At 45.0% G+C, this 16,909-nt stretch overlaps 13 protein-coding genes across 13 annotated transcripts, besides 25 other annotated features; 1 reads left to right on the top strand and 12 right to left on the bottom strand. All coding sequences in view use genetic code 2, as the record gives it.

Annotated features, from left to right (window-relative positions):
* Positions 1-1,305: a D loop.
* Positions 1,306-1,377, top strand: a tRNA (tRNA-Glu).
* A 1-nt stretch (position 1,378) lies between these two features.
* On the top strand, positions 1,379-1,897 carry ND6 (NADH dehydrogenase subunit 6). Its single transcript has one exon. It carries the CDS (start codon positions 1,379-1,381, stop codon positions 1,895-1,897), a length of 519 nt encoding a protein of 172 aa, YP_008815282.1.
* A 15-nt stretch (positions 1,898-1,912) lies between these two features.
* Positions 1,913-1,982, top strand: a tRNA (tRNA-Pro).
* A 1-nt stretch (position 1,983) lies between these two features.
* Positions 1,984-2,064, bottom strand: a tRNA (tRNA-Thr).
* Positions 2,065-2,078: 14 nt separating this feature from the next.
* CYTB (cytochrome b) lies at positions 2,079-3,221 on the bottom strand. Its single transcript has one exon. It carries the CDS (start codon positions 3,219-3,221, stop codon positions 2,079-2,081), a length of 1,143 nt encoding a protein of 380 aa, YP_008815281.1.
* An 8-nt stretch (positions 3,222-3,229) lies between these two features.
* Positions 3,230-5,047, bottom strand: ND5 (NADH dehydrogenase subunit 5). The gene has a single exon. It carries the CDS (start codon positions 5,045-5,047, stop codon positions 3,230-3,232), a length of 1,818 nt encoding a protein of 605 aa, YP_008815280.1.
* Positions 5,048-5,118, bottom strand: a tRNA (tRNA-Leu).
* Positions 5,118-5,183, bottom strand: a tRNA (tRNA-Ser).
* Positions 5,184-5,253, bottom strand: a tRNA (tRNA-His).
* Positions 5,254-6,631, bottom strand: ND4 (NADH dehydrogenase subunit 4). The gene has a single exon. A coding segment is annotated over exon 1 (1,378 nt).
* Positions 6,625-6,921, bottom strand: ND4L (NADH dehydrogenase subunit 4L). Its single transcript has one exon. The coding sequence runs from the start codon at positions 6,919-6,921 to the stop codon at positions 6,625-6,627; it is 297 nt and encodes a 98-aa protein (YP_008815278.1).
* A 1-nt stretch (position 6,922) lies between these two features.
* Positions 6,923-6,992, bottom strand: a tRNA (tRNA-Arg).
* A 1-nt stretch (position 6,993) lies between these two features.
* On the bottom strand, positions 6,994-7,344 carry ND3 (NADH dehydrogenase subunit 3). The gene has a single exon. It carries the CDS (start codon positions 7,342-7,344, stop codon positions 6,994-6,996), a length of 351 nt encoding a protein of 116 aa, YP_008815277.1.
* Positions 7,345-7,413, bottom strand: a tRNA (tRNA-Gly).
* COX3 (cytochrome c oxidase subunit III) lies at positions 7,414-8,197 on the bottom strand. Its single transcript has one exon. A coding segment is annotated over exon 1 (784 nt).
* A 7-nt stretch (positions 8,198-8,204) lies between these two features.
* Positions 8,205-8,888, bottom strand: ATP6 (ATP synthase F0 subunit 6). The gene has a single exon. It carries the CDS (start codon positions 8,886-8,888, stop codon positions 8,205-8,207), a length of 684 nt encoding a protein of 227 aa, YP_008815275.1.
* Positions 8,879-9,046, bottom strand: ATP8 (ATP synthase F0 subunit 8). Its single transcript has one exon. The coding sequence runs from the start codon at positions 9,044-9,046 to the stop codon at positions 8,879-8,881; it is 168 nt and encodes a 55-aa protein (YP_008815274.1).
* Position 9,047: 1 nt separating this feature from the next.
* Positions 9,048-9,117, bottom strand: a tRNA (tRNA-Lys).
* Position 9,118: 1 nt separating this feature from the next.
* Positions 9,119-9,802, bottom strand: COX2 (cytochrome c oxidase subunit II). The gene has a single exon. It carries the CDS (start codon positions 9,800-9,802, stop codon positions 9,119-9,121), a length of 684 nt encoding a protein of 227 aa, YP_008815273.1.
* A 6-nt stretch (positions 9,803-9,808) lies between these two features.
* Positions 9,809-9,877, bottom strand: a tRNA (tRNA-Asp).
* Positions 9,878-9,880: 3 nt separating this feature from the next.
* Positions 9,881-9,953, top strand: a tRNA (tRNA-Ser).
* Positions 9,945-11,495, bottom strand: COX1 (cytochrome c oxidase subunit I). The gene has a single exon. It carries the CDS (start codon positions 11,493-11,495, stop codon positions 9,945-9,947), a length of 1,551 nt encoding a protein of 516 aa, YP_008815272.1.
* A 1-nt stretch (position 11,496) lies between these two features.
* Positions 11,497-11,567, top strand: a tRNA (tRNA-Tyr).
* Positions 11,567-11,633, top strand: a tRNA (tRNA-Cys).
* Positions 11,634-11,708, top strand: a tRNA (tRNA-Asn).
* An 11-nt stretch (positions 11,709-11,719) lies between these two features.
* Positions 11,720-11,788, top strand: a tRNA (tRNA-Ala).
* A 1-nt stretch (position 11,789) lies between these two features.
* Positions 11,790-11,859, bottom strand: a tRNA (tRNA-Trp).
* On the bottom strand, positions 11,860-12,899 carry ND2 (NADH dehydrogenase subunit 2). Its single transcript has one exon. A coding segment is annotated over exon 1 (1,040 nt).
* Positions 12,900-12,968, bottom strand: a tRNA (tRNA-Met).
* Positions 12,968-13,038, top strand: a tRNA (tRNA-Gln).
* A 6-nt stretch (positions 13,039-13,044) lies between these two features.
* Positions 13,045-13,116, bottom strand: a tRNA (tRNA-Ile).
* Positions 13,117-13,121: 5 nt separating this feature from the next.
* On the bottom strand, positions 13,122-14,099 carry ND1 (NADH dehydrogenase subunit 1). Its single transcript has one exon. It carries the CDS (start codon positions 14,097-14,099, stop codon positions 13,122-13,124), a length of 978 nt encoding a protein of 325 aa, YP_008815270.1.
* Positions 14,100-14,121: 22 nt separating this feature from the next.
* Positions 14,122-14,196, bottom strand: a tRNA (tRNA-Leu).
* Positions 14,197-15,793, bottom strand: an rRNA (l-rRNA).
* Positions 15,794-15,863, bottom strand: a tRNA (tRNA-Val).
* Positions 15,864-16,841, bottom strand: an rRNA (s-rRNA).
* Positions 16,842-16,909, bottom strand: a tRNA (tRNA-Phe).

Here is a 16,909-nt window from a genome sequence, read left to right as displayed (position 1 = left end):
GTTAATTTGTGGTATTTTATGGGTTAATAGTTTGTGATTGTAGTTTGTGTTTTTGTTTGATTTTTAGAAAGTGGAAGAAGGTAGGGGAGTATGGGGTAAATTTAGCTGCGCGGGCCGGGCGTTTAGTGGATGGTGGTTGATTTAGGGATATTTCTGTAGTTGTTTTGAGTTGTTTAATGGAATGACAATGGTTGATTGTTTGATTTGTGATACTAGGAAATGAAGAGGAAGGTTAGTTTGAAGTGGATGAATGGTGAGTGTTGGGAAAAATCTAGGAGAATGTGGTTTAATTTTTTGGTTAAAAATGATAAAAATTTCAAGATAAAAAATAAACGTTTAAAAAATGGGTTTTAAATGCAAGTTCCTAGAAAGTGAAAAAATAATAAATATGTCCGGCAACCATTACACTATCTGCTTGCCTATAGGTGATTAGCGCGCCCTCCATGAATGGGGTCAAAGTGCATCAGTGTCAAGTTTGCGACGACCTTATCCATCAAACCATGACATTCCAAGTGTTAGGGGATTCATATGTTCGGCGGTCATGTGATGGACATGTCAAGAGGAAGATAACACCTGCTACGCACTTGAAGGGCTTATTGAAAGGATATTAGAAAAAACCAAGTGTAGAAGGTCGGTATGCCTACAACCCGGTGAGATTAGGGAGGAGAATCCAACCGACCACTTGTATCTGTGAAGAGCAAGTAAGGAGGTTTGGGGGAGTTCATGGTCCTGAAGTTACAACCAATAGCGCAAAAGAGCAAGTTGAGCTCGGCGGTTAGGGGGAAAGTATGCGCCTGAAGCCAATAACCTAAATCACCTATAACGTTGAGTAGCTCGGTTCTCGTGAGAAGCGCGATCAATAGATAACCTGGTCCTCTGGCTTGGGAGTGCTTGAAAGCTGTTGGTCTAGGGTGTTACCTAGGAGGTGGGCGAACCCGGTAGACTATGAGAATTCAAAGGTGTACTAGTATATTCCTCGTTTACGAGAGTGGGGGTAGGGTATAGTGGTAAGTTCCTGGGTCTGTGGGTGACGCTTGCGGCTCGGCCCTTGGTAGGATAACTTGGGTTGTATGGTACCTGAAACAAGGATGTATCTGGTGATGTGGTTGTCCGTATAACATCTGTTTTGGAGATAATGTTTGGGCTTTTTGTGGAGTGCCATAGCGTATGATGTGGAGTATCCTACATTTCATTGACTGTTTGATGTGGCAGAGAGTGTAATGCATATTATACATACCCTGGAAAACATGAAGAAAATCATGCCGGGGGGGGAAGGGGGGGGGTAATGAATAGACAGAGCCAGGCGTTCTTATAGTTAAAGCTTTATAACGACGGCTTTTCAGGCCGTAGGTCTCGGAGAAAAGCCGAGTGGGAATTTATGCTAGAATTTGTATTATTTTTGGGTCTGTGTTTTGCTTTAGGGGGGTTGGCGGTTGCATCTAATCCTTCTCCTTATTATGGGGTGTTAGGACTGGTTGTAGCGGCTGTTGCGGGATGTGGCTGATTGGTAAGTTTAGGGGTTTCTTTTGTGTCTTTGGTGCTTGTTATAGTATATTTAGGGGGGATGTTGGTGGTGTTTGTTTATTCAGTTTCGCTGGCGGCGGACCCTTATCCTGAAGCCTGAGGTAGTCTAGGGGTTGTTGGTTATGGGTTTGGAATAGGCTTGGTTGTTATGGTGGGGCTTGTTGTGGGGGGTGTAGTGGAGTTGTTAGTGGGTGTGGGAACGGTGAATAATGGAGGTTTGTTGTCAGTTCGATCTGACTTTAGTGGGGCAGCTTTGCTCTATTCAGATGGAGTTGGGCTGCTTTTAATTGGAGGGTGAGGATTATTATTGACCCTGTTTGTGGTGTTAGAGCTTGTGCGGGGGTTGTCTCGGGGGGCTATTCGGGCTGTGTAGGGAAATGGGAAGGATCAGGAAATAGTTTAGTTGAAAATGCCAGCTTTGGGAGTTGGTGATAAAGGTTTAAGTCCTTTTTTCCTGAAGTGGTTGGGTTGAACTCTAAGAAGGGGTGTAATCTTCAATCTTTGGCTTACAAGACCAATGTTTTTATAAACTATTAGAGTTTGTTGAGAATTAGTTAGAGTTTGAGTAGTTTATTTTCTAGGATGCCTGCGAGGGGGAATAGTACTAGGATAATTGTGAAGTATGAGAGTGAGGCTAGTTGGCCGATGATAATGAATGGGTGTTCTACTGGTTGGCTGCCTACTCAGGTGAGGATTAGGACGTTGGCAACTAGGGTTCAGAACAGGATTTGAGAGAGTGGGCGGAAGGTTATTGATCGTAGTTTTGATGTATGGAGAAGTGGGGTTAGAAATAGTACGAGGATTGAAGCGGCTAGGGCTAGTACTCCTCCTAGTTTATTTGGGATGGATCGTAGGATCGCGTAGGCGAATAGGAAGTATCATTCGGGTTTGATGTGAGGAGGTGTCACTAGGGGGTTGGCCGGTGTGAAATTTTCGGGATCTCCTAGGAGGTTAGGGGAGAATAGGGCTAAGGAAACAAGTAGGATGAGTATGAGTACGAATCCTAGAATATCTTTTACGGTGTAGTATGGGTGGAAGGGAATTTTGTCGCAGTCTGAAGGGATTCCTAGTGGGTTGTTTGATCCTGTCTCGTGTAGGAATGTGAGGTGGACTAATGTGAATCCTACGATGACGAATGGAAGTAGGAAGTGAAGGGCGAAGAATCGAGTTAGTGTGGGGTTATCTACTGAGAATCCCCCTCAGGCTCATTCTACTAGTGTTTGTCCGATGTAGGGGATAGCTGAGAATAGGTTTGTAATGACCGTGGCTCCTCAGAATGATATTTGGCCTCATGGTAGGACGTACCCTACAAAGGCGGTTGCCATGAGGGTTAGGAGGAGGATTACTCCGACGTTTCAGGTCTCTTTGTTGAGGTATGAGCCGTAGTAAAGTCCTCGGCCGATGTGCAGGTAGATGCAGATGAAGAAGAGTGAGGCTCCGTTTGCGTGGAGGTTGCGGATTAATCAGCCAAATTGGACGTCTCGGCATATGTGGGCAACGGAGGAGAATGCTAGGTTGGTGTCTGCTGTATAGTGTATGGCTAGCAGTAGGCCTGTGATAATTTGGGAGATTAGGCAGATGCCTAGTAGTGACCCGAAGTTTCATCATGTTGAGATGTTGGATGGTGTAGGAAGGTCAATTAGGGCGTCATTGATGATTTTTAGGATTTGGTGGTTTTTACGAAGATTGAGGGCCATTAGGTGGTTCTGTATGTGGATATGAGAATGATGAGAATAGATAGAGCAAATGATCCTAGGTAGGCCTTGATTAGGCCGGAGTGAAGGGTAGTGAAGGTTTTGGATGCTGTCAGTTGTAGGTTGGCCAGTCCTTCTGGGCCTAGTATTTTGTATCAGGATAGGTCTATCAGGTGGGAAGCGATTTTTTGTCCTCCGCTTAGTAGGTTAGTTGTGGTGAGGCGGTGGGTTAGGGGGTTGAAGTATCCTAGGGAGGTAGAGAAATTTGAGAGAGGGGTTTGCTTTGTTAGGATGTGTATTTGAGTTGTTTTTGAGATTTCTAGGGCTATAGCAATTCCTAGGGCTGTTACTGTGAGGGCTGTTATTTTAATAGATAAGGGCATAGTTATTGATGGAGTTTTTGTAGGGATGATGTATGAGGTAATGAGGAATCCTGCAGTAATGCTGCCTAGTGCGAGGCGAGTGATGGGTGAGGTCACTGCGGGGTTGTTTTCATTGATTGGGGTTAGGGGCGGAATTCGGACGAAGCCGCTCTGTACTAGTACGGTTATGCGGATTGTGTATACTGCGGTGAATGATGTAGCTAGGAGGGTTAGTAGGAGAGCTCAGGCGTTTAGATATGATGTGCTTAAGCTTTCAATGATTTGGTCTTTTGAGTAGAATCCTGCTAGGAATGGTGTTCCTATTAGGGCTAGGTTTCCGATGGTTAAGCATGAAGTAGTTGTAGGTAGTATTTTTTGGAGCCCGCCTATTTTTCGGATATCTTGTTCACCGTTTAAGCTGTGGATGATAGAGCCTGAGCATAGGAAGAGTATGGCCTTGAAAAATGCATGGGTTGAGATATGAAGGAAGGCTAGTTCGGGGAGGTTTAGTCCGATTGTAACTATTATTAGTCCTAATTGGCTTGAAGTGGAGAATGCGATAATTTTTTTGATGTCATTTTGGGTGAGAGCACATGTGGCTGCAAATAGTGTGGTTAGGGCTCCTAGGCATAAGCATAGGGTTAAGGCAGTTTGGTTGTTGTTGAATAGAGGGTTAGTTCGGATGAGTAAAAAAATTCCGGCTACGACCATTGTGCTGGAGTGTAGTAGGGCAGATACGGGGGTCGGTCCTTCTATGGCAGCTGGTAGTCACGGATGCAGGCCAAATTGGGCGGATTTGCCTGTTGCAGCTAGAATGAGGCCTAAGAGGGGGAGGGTAGGTGTTTGGGATGTGGAGGAGAGTTGGTGGATCTCTCAAGTGTTTATAGTGGATGCTAGTCATGCTATGCATAGGATTAGGCCTACATCTCCAACTCGATTGTAAAGTACGGCTTGGAGAGCTGCAGTGTTAGCCTCCGCCCGTCCGTGTCATCAGCTAATTAGTAGGAATGATATAATTCCTACCCCTTCTCAGCCGATGAACAGGACGAATAGGTTATTGGCAATGATTAGGATTAGCATGGCGATTAGGAAGAATAGGAGGTAGGTGAAGAATTTTGTGATAAAAGGGTCTGAAGCTATGTATCAGGTTGCAAATTGTAGGATGGATCATGATACGAACAGTGCGATTGGAAAGAAGGTAAGTGAGTAGAAGTCTATTTTTAGGCTGATTGGGATTTTGAAGTTTATGATAAATTTTCATTCTCAGAGGGAAACTAGGCTCTCTGTTCCTGAGTAGATGTAAATTGTTATGGGAATTAGGCTGATCAGGAAAGAGGTTTTAACCGTGTTCGTAATGATTGTAGGAGTGTTTTTTAGGCTGTCCGATAGGAGTGGGAATACAATGGGGGTGATAAGGGTTGTTAGGGTTAGAAGTATGAATGTGTTTAGGATTAGGGGCATATCCATTACTTTCACTTGGATTTGCACCAAGATGAGTGGCTCCTAAGACCATTGGATTGCTGTTATCCTTTGAAAGTAAGGGGACTGAGGTTTTATGCTCAGATGCAAGAATTAGCAGTTCTCGTTGGTTTAACCTCCCCTCGGCGAGTAAGAAGGTTTTAACTTCTATTTTTAGAATCACAGTCTAATGTTTTGGTTGAAACTATACTTGCATATAGGGATGCCTGAGATTAGTTCGGGCTTGAGGATAAGCAGGAATATTGGGATTGTATGGAGGGCTATGAGGAGGTGTTCTCGTGTGGAGGAATTTTGAATTGATGTAATATGGGATGGGAGTGGGCCTCGTTGTGTTATTATAAGTATGTAAAGTGTGTATGAGGCGGTAAGTAAGATCGCAGTGCCGGTCAGGATGAGTGTGAAGGCAGATCAGTTGAAGAGTGCGACTACGATGGTTAGTTCTGCCATGAGGTTTGTTGTTGGGGGGAGAGCTATGTTTGTGAGGTTGGCTAGAAGTCATCAGATGGCTATTAGGGGAAGCATAGGTTGGAGTCCTCGTGTGAGTAGAAGGATTCGGCTGTGAGTGCGTTCGTAGTTGGTGTTGGCTAGGCAGAATAGTATTGATGATGTTAGGCCGTGTGAGATTATTAGAATTATTGCTCCTGAGAATGCTCATTGAGTTTGAATTATGGTTGCGGCTACTACTAGGCCTATGTGGCTGACAGATGAGTAGGCGATTAATGACTTTAGGTCGATCTGTCGTAGGCAAATGGCGCTGGTCATTAATGCCCCTCATAAGGCGAGGGTAATAAAGGGGTAGTGGAGGTTGTTTAGTGTTGGGTTTACTAGGATAGTGATTCGTATGATTCCGTATCCACCTAGTTTCAGTAGTAGGGCAGCTAGTAGTATGGAGCCGGCGATGGGGGCTTCTACGTGGGCTTTGGGTAGTCATAGGTGTAAGCCGTATAGTGGGGCTTTGACCATGAAGGCTAGTAGTAGAGCTAGGCCTGCGATTAGTCCTGATCAAGAGGTGTTTAGTGGGGGGTGTGAGAGTTTAAGTATTGGGAGGTATAATGTGCCAATTTGGTTTTGTAGGTGGAGGATGGCAATTAATAGTGGTAGTGAGCTGGCAAGAGTGTAAAATAGGAGGTAGATACCAGCATTTAAGCGTTCTGGTTGGCTGCCTCATCGGGTGATAAGGATGAGAGTGGGGATTAGGGTGGCTTCAAATGCAATGTAGAATAGTATCAGCTCTGAAGCTGAGAAGGCTAACAGGATGGATAGTTGGGCTAGGATGATTGTTGTGGCAAAGATTCGTTTGCGGATGGCAGGTTCTGGTTCTAGATGGTTTTGGCTTGCCATAATTATGAGAGGGAGGAGCCAGCAGGAAAGGACTAGTAGGGGGGAGGAGATTTGATCGATGGAGGTTCAGGGGGTCAGGCTTTTGCTTGGGTAGTATGTAGGTACAAGTCATTGAAGGCTGACTGAGGCGATTAGCAGGCTATAAAGGGTAGTGTTAGTTCAAAGGTGCTTGCATGGAGAGAGGAAGGTTAGGGGTAATAGTATAGCAGTTGGGACAATGATTTTTAGCATCGTAGGAGGTTGAAGTTGTGGAGTAGGTCGGAACCGTGAGTTCGAGTAGAAGCTACCAGTAAAGCCAGCCCCGCGCCTGCTTCGCAGGCAGAAAAAGTTAATATGAGAATGGGGAGGATAGTGGATGATGGTGATTGTATTTGAATAGGTCATATAGCTAGGGCGACGTATATAGATAGTATTATGCTTTCCAAGCATAGAAGGGCTGAGATTAGGTGTGTTCGGTGGAAGGCCAGGCCTAGGCTGCTTAGTGTGAAGGCTGAGTAGAAGCTTAAGTGAAGATAGGACATAAAGAAAGTTATAGGGTATGAGCTATAATTTGTTGAGTCGAAATCAACCGTCTTAGTTAGACTAACTTTCTGTTACTCTGCTCATTCTAGTCCTCCTTGGATTCATTCATAGATTAGTCCTAGTGTGAGGAGGAGAATAAGTAGGGAGGCTCAGGCTAGGGTAGTGATGGGGGATTCTAGTTGGATGGCTCATGGTAGAGGTAGTAATAGGGCGATTTCTAGGTCGAATAGGAGGAATAAGATGGCAACAAGGAAGAAACGAATTGAGAAGGGCAGTCGGGCTGATCCTAGAGGGTCAAATCCGCATTCGTATGGGGATAGTTTTTCTGAGTCGGGGTTTATTTGGGCTAGTCAAAAGTTTAGTGCTGTTAGGAGTATGCTTAGGGTGAATGAGAGGGTTAATATGAATAGAATTATGTTTATTACTCTTCTCTGGATTTAAACCAGATTTTAAGGATTGGAAGTCGATTGTAATTAATATACTAGAAGAGTAAGATCCTCATCAGTAGATAGAGATATAGAGGAATAATCATACGACGTCTACGAAGTGTCAATATCAGGCTGCTGCTTCAAACCCAAAGTGGTGGTTAGATGTAAAGTGGTATTTGATTAGGCGTAGAAGGCATACAAAGAGGAAGGTAGAGCCAATAATTACATGTAAGCCGTGGAATCCAGTGGCGACGAAAAAGGTTGAGCCGTAGACCCCGTCGGCGATAGAGAAGGGGGCTTCATAGTACTCCATGGCTTGGAGGGCGGTGAAGTAGAATCCTAGAAGGACTGTTAGGGATAGGGCTTGGATTGCTTGTTTTCGTTTGGCCTCTGTGATGCTATGGTGGGCTCATGTTACGGTGACTCCGGAAGCTAGGAGGATGGCGGTGTTTAAGAGTGGTACATCTATGGGGTTTAAAGGTTTGATCCCGACTGGCGGTCATTGTCCGCCTAATTCTGGGGTAGGGGCTAGGCTTGAGTGGAAGAAAGCTCAGAAGAATCCTAGGAAGAAGAAGGCTTCTGATGTGATGAACAGGGCTATTCCGTATCGCAGTCCCTTTTGTACGGTTGGGGTATGGTGGCCTTGGAATGTGCTTTCTCGTACGATGTCGCGTCATCATTGGAATATAACTAGGGCGGTAGTAATAAGGCCGAGGATGAGAAGTCAGGGAGAGTTGTGGTGGAATCATATTATTAGTCCTGAGGTGATTAGGAGGGCGGCGGCTGCTCCGAGAATAGGTCATGGGCTTGGGTCTACTATGTGGTAAGAGTGTGCTTGGTGAGCCATTGTGGTATTAGATGTTTTCTTGTAGGTAGAGACTTAATAGAAGTACAAAGACGTAGGCTTGAATTATTGCTACTGCTACTTCTAGGATTGTTAGTAAGAATAGAACTAGTAGGGTTAGTAGAGAGACTACTGGTATTGTTGAGAATAGGGCTGTTGTGGCTGTGGAGATGAGTTGAATGAGTAGGTGACCTGCTGTCAGGTTGGCTGTTAATCGCACTCCCAGGGCTAGTGGGCGAATGAGTAGACTTGTTGTTTCGATTAGGATTAGGGCTGGGATTAGTGGAGTTGGAGTACCTTCTGGAAGGAGGTGGCCTAAGGAGGCAGATGGTTGGTTTCGTAGGCCTGTCAGGAGGGTGGCAAGTCATAGGGGGAATGCTAAGGCTAGGTTTATGGATAGTTGGGTGGTTGGGGTGAATGTGTATGGTAGTAACCCTAGGAGGTTGATTAGTAAAAGGAAAATTATGAGGGATGTTAAGATTAGGGCCCATTTATGTCCTTTTTTATTTAGGGGCATTATTAGTTGTTTTGTGACTAGGTTAATGAATCAGAGTTGTAGGGTTGATAGGCGGTTGGTGATTCATCGGTTGTCTAGGGAGGGAAGGAGAAGGGCTGGGAATACTATTGAGATGAGAATTAATGGAATTCCTAGGAGTGATGGGCTTGAGAATTGGTCAAAGAAGCTTAGGTTCATGGTCAGGTTCAGGGGGTGGTGCTTGGGGTTACAGTGGATTTAGGAGATGGGGGGTTTGTTGACACAAATGATAGGAGTTTGGGTTGAATAATCAGGGAGAAAGTTAGTCATGAAATGATTATAATAAAAAGTCAGGGGTTAGGATTTAGTTGGGGCATGTCATTAAGGAGGGGGGAAAGCCCTCTTTCTTTAGCTTAAAAGGCTAATGCTGGTTCATAGCTTCTTAATGATTAGGATGATATTAGAGAAGATCAGTTTTCGAAGTTGGCGAGGGGAGTAGATTCTACTACGATTGGTATAAAGCTGTGGTTAGCTCCGCAGATTTCTGAGCACTGTCCGTAGAATACTCCGGGTCGGGAGGCAAGGAAGGAAGTTTGGTTAAGGCGTCCTGGGATTGCATCGGTTTTTACGCCTAGGCTAGGGACGGCTCATGAGTGGAGTACATCATCTGCGGTGACGATAACTCGAACTGTTGAGCTTATAGGGACAATAACACGATGGTCTACTTCTAGTAGGCGGAAGTGACCTAGGGGTAGGTCTGCTGTAGGAGTTATGTAGGAGTCGAATGTAAAATCTTTGAAGTCAGTGTATTCGTAGGTTCAGTATCATTGGTGACCGATGGCTTTTAGGGTTAGATCGGGCTCGTTGATTTCGTCTATTATGTAAAGGATTCGTAGTGAGGGTAAAGCAAGTATGACTAGTACTATGGCTGGAAGGATTGTTCATACAAGTTCAATTTCTTGTGCATTGATTGTGCTTGATGATAGTTTTTCTGTAAGCATGAGAGTAAGTAGATAGAGGACTAGACTACAGATTGCTAGGGCAACTATTAGAGCATGGTCGTGGAACCCTATTAGTTCTTCTATGATAGGTGAAGCAGCGTCTTGGAAGTTAAGTTGTGAGTGGTTGGCCATTGTAGTGGAGGTGTGCTGGGCTTTCACCTGCAATTTAGTCTTGACAAGGCTATGTAATTGTTTTACTAACACCTCTATGAGAAAGAAGCATAAGTGGTTTATGCGGTTGGCTTGAAACCAACATATGGGGGTTCGACTCCTTCCTTTCTTGAACTTGGACGAAGGCAGGTTCTTCGAAGGTGTGGAATGGAGGCGGGCAGCCGTGGATTCATTCAACGTTAGTGCTTGTTAGTTCTGGTTGTGTGGCTTTGCGTTTGGATGCGAAGGCTTCTCAGATGATGAATACTAGTATGATTACGGCTGTTAGGGAGATAAGGGATCCTACTGAGGAGATGGTATTTCATAGTGTGTAGGCGTCTGGGTAGTCTGAGTATCGTCGTGGCATTCCAGCTAGGCCTAAGAAATGTTGGGGGAAGAAGGTTAAGTTTACGCCTACGAATATTACTCCGAAGTGTGTTTTAGCTCATGTTGAGTGAAGGGTGTATCCGGTGAACAGGGGGAATCAGTGTGTGAAGCCAGCTAGAATTGCGAATACTGCTCCTATTGACAGGACATAGTGGAAGTGAGCTACTACGTAGTAAGTGTCGTGTAGAGCGATATCTAGTGAAGAGTTTGCTAGTACGATTCCTGTTAGTCCTCCAATGGTGAATAGGAAGATGAATCCTAGGGCTCATAACATTGGTGGGTCTCATTTGATTGTTCCTCCGTGGAGGGTGGCTAATCAGCTGAATACTTTAATGCCTGTTGGGATGGCAATGATTATTGTAGCAGATGTGAAGTATGCTCGAGTATCGACGTCCATTCCTACTGTGAACATGTGGTGGGCTCAGACAATAAAGCCCAGGAAGCCAATAGATAGCATGGCTCATACTATTCCTATGTAGCCGAATGGTTCTTTTTTTCCTGCGTAGTAGGTTACGACGTGTGAGATGATTCCAAATCCTGGCAGGATTAGGATATACACTTCTGGGTGTCCGAAGAATCAGAAGAGGTGTTGGTATAGTACTGGGTCTCCTCCTCCCGCGGGGTCGAAGAATGTAGTGTTGAGGTTACGGTCTGTGAGAAGCATTGTAATACCTGCGGCTAGGACTGGCAGTGATAGAAGTAGGAGTACTGCAGTGATTAGTACGGATCAAACAAACAGAGGGGTTTGGTATTGTGAGAGGGCAGGAGGTTTTATGTTGATTGCTGTTGTGATAAAGTTGATTGCGCCTAGGATTGAGGAGATGCCGGCTAGGTGTAGGGAGAAGATTGCTAGGTCTACTGAGGCTCCGGCGTGGGCTAAATTACCAGCTAGCGGCGGATACACTGTTCAGCCTGTACCTACACCTGCTTCTACTGTAGAGGATGCTAGTAAAAGAAGGAAAGATGGAGGTAGTAGTCAGAAGCTTATGTTGTTTATTCGTGGGAATGCTATGTCCGGTGCTCCAATTATTAGGGGAACTAGTCAGTTTCCAAATCCTCCAATCATAATTGGCATAACTATGAAGAAAATTATTACGAAGGCGTGGGCTGTAACGACTACGTTGTATACTTGATCGTCTCCTAGAAGAGCTCCTGGTTGTCCCAGTTCTGCTCGAATGAGAAGACTTAGGGCGGTACCTACTATTCCGGCTCATGCGCCGAAGATTAGGTACAGAGTTCCGATATCTTTGTGGTTGGTTGAGAATAGTCATCGGGTAATGAATGTCATAGGTAAGATGGCTGAGTGTATAAGCGTTAGGCTGTAGTCCTTTTTACAGAGGTTTAATTCCTCTTCTTATCGGCTCTGTAGTGAAATTCATAGTGAGTTGCAAGCTCATTGATGTGCATTAATTATGTACCGGGGCCTTAGGCAGAAGCCTGTTTGGTTTAGGGCATATAGCTGTTAACTATAGTATCGTGGGATCGAAGCCCATCTGTCTAGGGAATTAGGGTAAGGTCCTAGCTTAATTAAAGTATCTGAGTTGCATTCAGGGGATGCAGGGTAGTATCCTGCGGACTTTAGCAGAAACTAAGAGAGTTTCACTCTTGTTTAAGGCTTTGAAGGCCTTCGGTTTAGGTAATCCTAAGTTTCTTAAATAATAGTGAGGATCATGGGGGAGATGGGGAGAAGGATAATAGACATAGTAGCCAAGATAGCGACTAGGATGTTAGTTGGTTTATTAGTGTGCCACAGTTTCATGTGATTTGTGGTGTGTGGGGGGAGTGTGATTGTTGTGCAGTATGCTAGGCGTAAATAGAAGAACAGTCCTAGTAAGGAGAGGAGGGAGAGGATTGTCGCTGCTGGAGCTATGTCTTGCTTAGTTAGCTCTTGAATAATGAGTCACTTGGGTAGGAATCCTGTTAGTGGGGGGAGTCCTGCAAGTGAGAGTAGGGTTAGAAGCAGTATTGCGTTTAATGAGGGCACTTTGGTTCATGCAGTTATTAGGGTGGATAGTTTTAGGACTTTGATTGAGTTTAGGGCGAGGAATACTGTTGCAGTTATTAGGCTGTATAGGTAGAAGTTGAGTAAAGTGAGTTTTGGGTTGTAGACAATAATGATTGTTATTCAGCCTAGGTGGGAGATGGAGGAGAAGGCTAGAATTTTTCGGATTTGTGTTTGGTTGAGGCCCATTCACCCTCCTAGAGCTGTTGAAAGGATAGCTATGGTAGTCAGGAGGGTAGTGTTTAGGGAGGGTGAAGTTATATAGAGTAGTGTGATTGGTGGAAGTTTTATGGCGGTAGATAGCAGGAGTCCTGTGGTGAGAGGAGAGCCTTGAAGTACTTCTGGGAATCAGAAATGGAATGGTACCAGTCCTAGTTTTATTGCAATTGCTGAAGTTAGGATTAAACATGAGACTGGGTGTGTGAGTTGAGTAATGTCCCACTGTCCAGTGTGTCATGCGTTAGTCATACTGGAGAATAGGACTAGAGCGGAAGCGGCTGCTTGTACTAGGAAGTACTTAGTGGCAGCTTCAATAGCTCGGGGGTGGTGAGATTTTGAGATCAGAGGCAGGATGGCAAGTGTGTTGATTTCAAGGCCTGTTCAGGCTATAATTCAGTGGTTGCTTGATATTGTAATGGTTGTTCCCAGTAGTAGGCTGAAAATAAATACTAGTTTTGCTTGGGGGTTAATTAGCAGGGGAAGGAGTTGAACCATCATTTTCGGGGTATGGGCCCGATAGCTTGTTTAGCTGACCCTACTAGAAAGTAATATAAGGGAAGTATGGAGGATTTTGATTCCTCTAGTGTAGGTTCGATTCCTGCTTTTCTAAGGGTTAAGGAAATGAGAGGACTGGTGTACCTCCATGTTCACTTTATCATAGTGACCCTTAGTGTTCAGGCACATTTCCAGGGCCCTTAAATAGGGTGGTAGGCCTGCGTAGCAAATTGGTATGCTAGTGTGTCACAGGCATAGGGCTAGTGTGAGTGGTAGGAAGTTTTTTCATAATAGATGCATTAGCTGGTCGTATCGAAATCGGGGGTAGGAGGCACGGACTCATAGGAATCCTGCTGATAGAAGTAACGCTTTTGTAGCTAATACAATGGGGAATAACTCTTGAGGTGGGTTTAGGAAGCTTGGGTTGAAGAACAGGATGGCGGTCAGTGTGTTCATAAGTATGATATTAGCATATTCAGCTAGGAAGAAAAGGGCGAAGGGGCCTGCTGCGTATTCTACGTTGAATCCGGAAACTAGCTCTGACTCCCCCTCTGTCAGGTCAAAGGGAGCACGGTTAGTTTCGGCAAGTGTGGATACATATCATATTATAGCAAGAGGTCAGCATGAAAAGATTAGGTAAAGGGGCTCTTGGGTGACTGCAAGGGTGCCAAGGGTGTAGTTTCCGCTTAATAGAATCACAGATAGCAGGATAATTGCTAGGGTCACTTCGTAGGAGATTGTCTGGGCTACTGCTCGTAGTGCCCCGATTAGGGCATATTTTGAGTTGGAAGCTCACCCTGATCACAGGATGGAATATACTGCTAGGCTTGATATGGCTAATAGAAATAGTAGGCCTAGGTTTAGGTCTGCTAGGGAGAATGGGAGAGGAAGTGGGGTTCAAACGGAGATTGCCAGTAGGAGGGCTAATATCGGGGTTATGAGGAATATAATTGGGGAGGAGGTTGAGGGTCGAATAGGCTCTTTGATGAATAATTTTACTCCGTCTGCTAGGGGCTGCAGAAGTCCGAAAGGGCCTACGACATTTGGGCCTTTTCGGCCTTGTATGTAGCTTAGGATTTTGCGTTCTACCAGTGTTAGGAAGGCTACTGCGATTAAGATGGGTAGGGCATAGGAGAGGGCTATGATAAAGTTAATTAGGATGGGGTAGTTTGTCATGTTTATATGTTGGTTTAGGTTAAGCTAGGGAGAGGATTTGAACCTCTGAGTTAAAGGACTTAAGCCTTTTGCATTTTCCGAGCTCTGCCACGCTAGCTAATCCTTTTCTTGGATGTAGTGTGGTGTGATAGCTTTTTGTGATTCAGTTGGCTTCATCACTTAAGGCGAAGGCTTGCTTGAAGTATTGGCCTCACTTTTCCTATCCTTTCGTACTGGGAAGAGTTCATCATAGATAGAAACCGACCTGGATTACTCCGGTCTGAACTCAGATCACGTAGGACTGTTAATCGTTGAACAAACGAACCCTTAGTAGCGGCTGCACCACTAGGATGTCCTGATCCAACATCGAGGTCGTAAACCTCCTCGTCGATACGGACTCTCGGAGGAGATTGCGCTGTTATCCCTGGGGTAGCTTGGTCCATTGATCAATTATATTGGGTCTGGGTGCTATTAGCACGTTGAGGGGTTGCTCTTAGTCTAGAGGTGTGGTCTAATTTTTGGAGGATCTGTTTTTCTCCAAGGTCGCCCCAACCGAAAAACGCGAATCAGTGGCTTATGTGATAGTGTGCCCGATGGGTGAGTGTGTATTATAAGGTGATTGCTGGTTTTAAAGTTCCACAGGGTCTTCTCGTCTTATGGGTTTATCCCTGCTTTTGTACAGGGAGATCAATTTCACCGATTGCCTGTAAGAGACAGTTAAGACCTCGTTTAGCCATTCATACTAGTCTCGATTTATGGGACAATTGATTGCGCTACCTTTGCACGGTTAGGATACCGCGGCCGTTGAACGTGAGTCACCGGGCAGGCATCACCTTCAATACTTGTTTTTGGTGCCGAAGGCTATGTTTTTGGTAAACAGTCGGGCCTTGACGGTTTGCCTAGTTCCTTTTACAGGTTTTAATCTTTCTTAATGGACGCTCCTCTGTTGGGTTAACAAAATACTTAATACTCTGCTTGTTTGATTGGTCGTATATTGGTGGTTTGTTAATAATGTACAGATGTAAGCTTGCGTCGTAGAGGGAGGACCCTGGTTACTCATTCTAGCATTAATTCTCCTATTTAAGTATAGGTTAGCCCGTTAGTGGGGAGGGAGTCGCAAGGTTTTTATATTTTTAGGGTACTGAGCTTTAACGCACTCTTTGTTGATGGCTGCTTGAGGGCCCACATTAAGGTTTGGGGTTTAATGCTTATCCGCTTGTGGAGATTGTATTCTTTTTTAAAGGAGCTGTCCCTCCTTTAAATTGCCCTTAATTCGCTTCATTAGGGTTTGTTAATTTTCCTTGGAGAAGAATTAAGAGTGAACTTAGATTCGTTTCACAGGCAACCAGCTATCACCCAGCTCGGTTGGCTTTTCACCTCTACTAACAAGTCATCCCACTCTTTTGCCACAGAGACGGGTTCGCTCAATAATAGCTGCTCGTAAGTAGCTCGCTTGGGTTTCGGGGTGGCAAACTTAAATTCATTTTGCTTGGTTTTTCTTGCTAGACCATGATGCAAAAGGTACAAGGGTTGATCTTTGCTATTTATAGCTTGTCTTTTTCACTGCTATTTCATCTTTCCCTTACGGTACGTGGTCTCTATAGCTCCAATGGTGTCTTTTCTATCGCCTATACTGGGACTAGTAAATGCTTTAGTTGAGTGTGGAGGAGTAGCTTTGTTATTCCAGGTCATGTCGATTGGGCTAGAGTTTGGCATCAAGACGACTTGTGGTTAGCAAATATCTTTCAGGTGTAAGCTGAATGCTTTTATTTAAGCTACGTCTTGGTGTTCTAAGTGCACCTTCCGGTACACTTACCTTGTTACGACTTACCTCATCTTTGGCTGGATAGCTTATTAATTTATTGGGGGGGGGGGGGGGCGCCTGTGAGGAGGGTGACGGGCGGTATGTACGTGCCCCAGAGCCGGCTTAAAGAGGGCTCGATTGTCCCACTTTACTGCTAAATCCGCCTTCTAGAGACCATTTCAGGTCTCTTTGCCGTTATGTTCTAATTTAGAAAATGTAGCCCATTGCTTCCATTCCATAGGCTATACCTTGACCTGTCTTATTAGCGGGGTGGGGCTATTGCGCTCACTGTTGGGCTTTCAGGGGAGGTGGGCTGGCGACGGCGGTATGTAGGCTGTTTTGGCAAGGAATGGTCAGGTATATCGTGGATCATCGATTACAGAACAGGCTCCTCTAGGTGGGTTTGGGACACCGCCAAGTCCTTAGAGTTTTAAGCGTTAGTGCTCGTAGTTCTCGGGCGGATGCTTTGGTAGGGTTAAGCATCAAGATTTAGGGCCAGGCATAGTGGGGTATCTAATCCCAGTTTGGGCCCTGGCTTTCGTGGATTTCAATTAATCGTTGTCCTAAGATCTTCTTTGTGAGGAGGCCTTACTGGCATCTTGGGCTTATGACGGCTCAGTTGCTCTTTAATCTTAGTTACTTGGATAACATGTGACCACGCTTTACGCCGTTATAAAGTTAATTTGGGTCTCCTGTCTGACCGCGGTGGCTGGCACAGGATTTACCGACCCTAATTTGCTATGGCTAAGTCAAGTTTACACTCATTGCTTAATGTTAACTACTGCTGAGTACCCGTGGGGGTGTGGCAATTGCGAGGCGTTTTGGGCTACGGTGATGGTGAGCCTGATACCCGCTCCTATCTACCTGAGTTAAGGTGTCCAGGGCGTTTACACTGGGACGCGGATACTTGCATGTATATACCTAGCAAAAACTAACAGTAAGGTTAGGACTAAGTCTTTTGTCCTTGGGTGTGTGGGGCAGCCATCTTGACATCTTCAGTGTCATGCTTTTTATAAGCTACAAGGAC

The sequence above is a fragment of the mitochondrial genome of Montifringilla ruficollis, assembly GCF_017590135.1.
Source record: "Montifringilla ruficollis mitochondrion, complete genome".
Lineage (NCBI taxonomy): Eukaryota > Metazoa > Chordata > Aves > Passeriformes > Passeridae > Pyrgilauda > Pyrgilauda ruficollis.
Note: the sequence above shows the minus strand (reverse complement) of the source record. Positions and strands in the feature narration are given on the sequence as shown.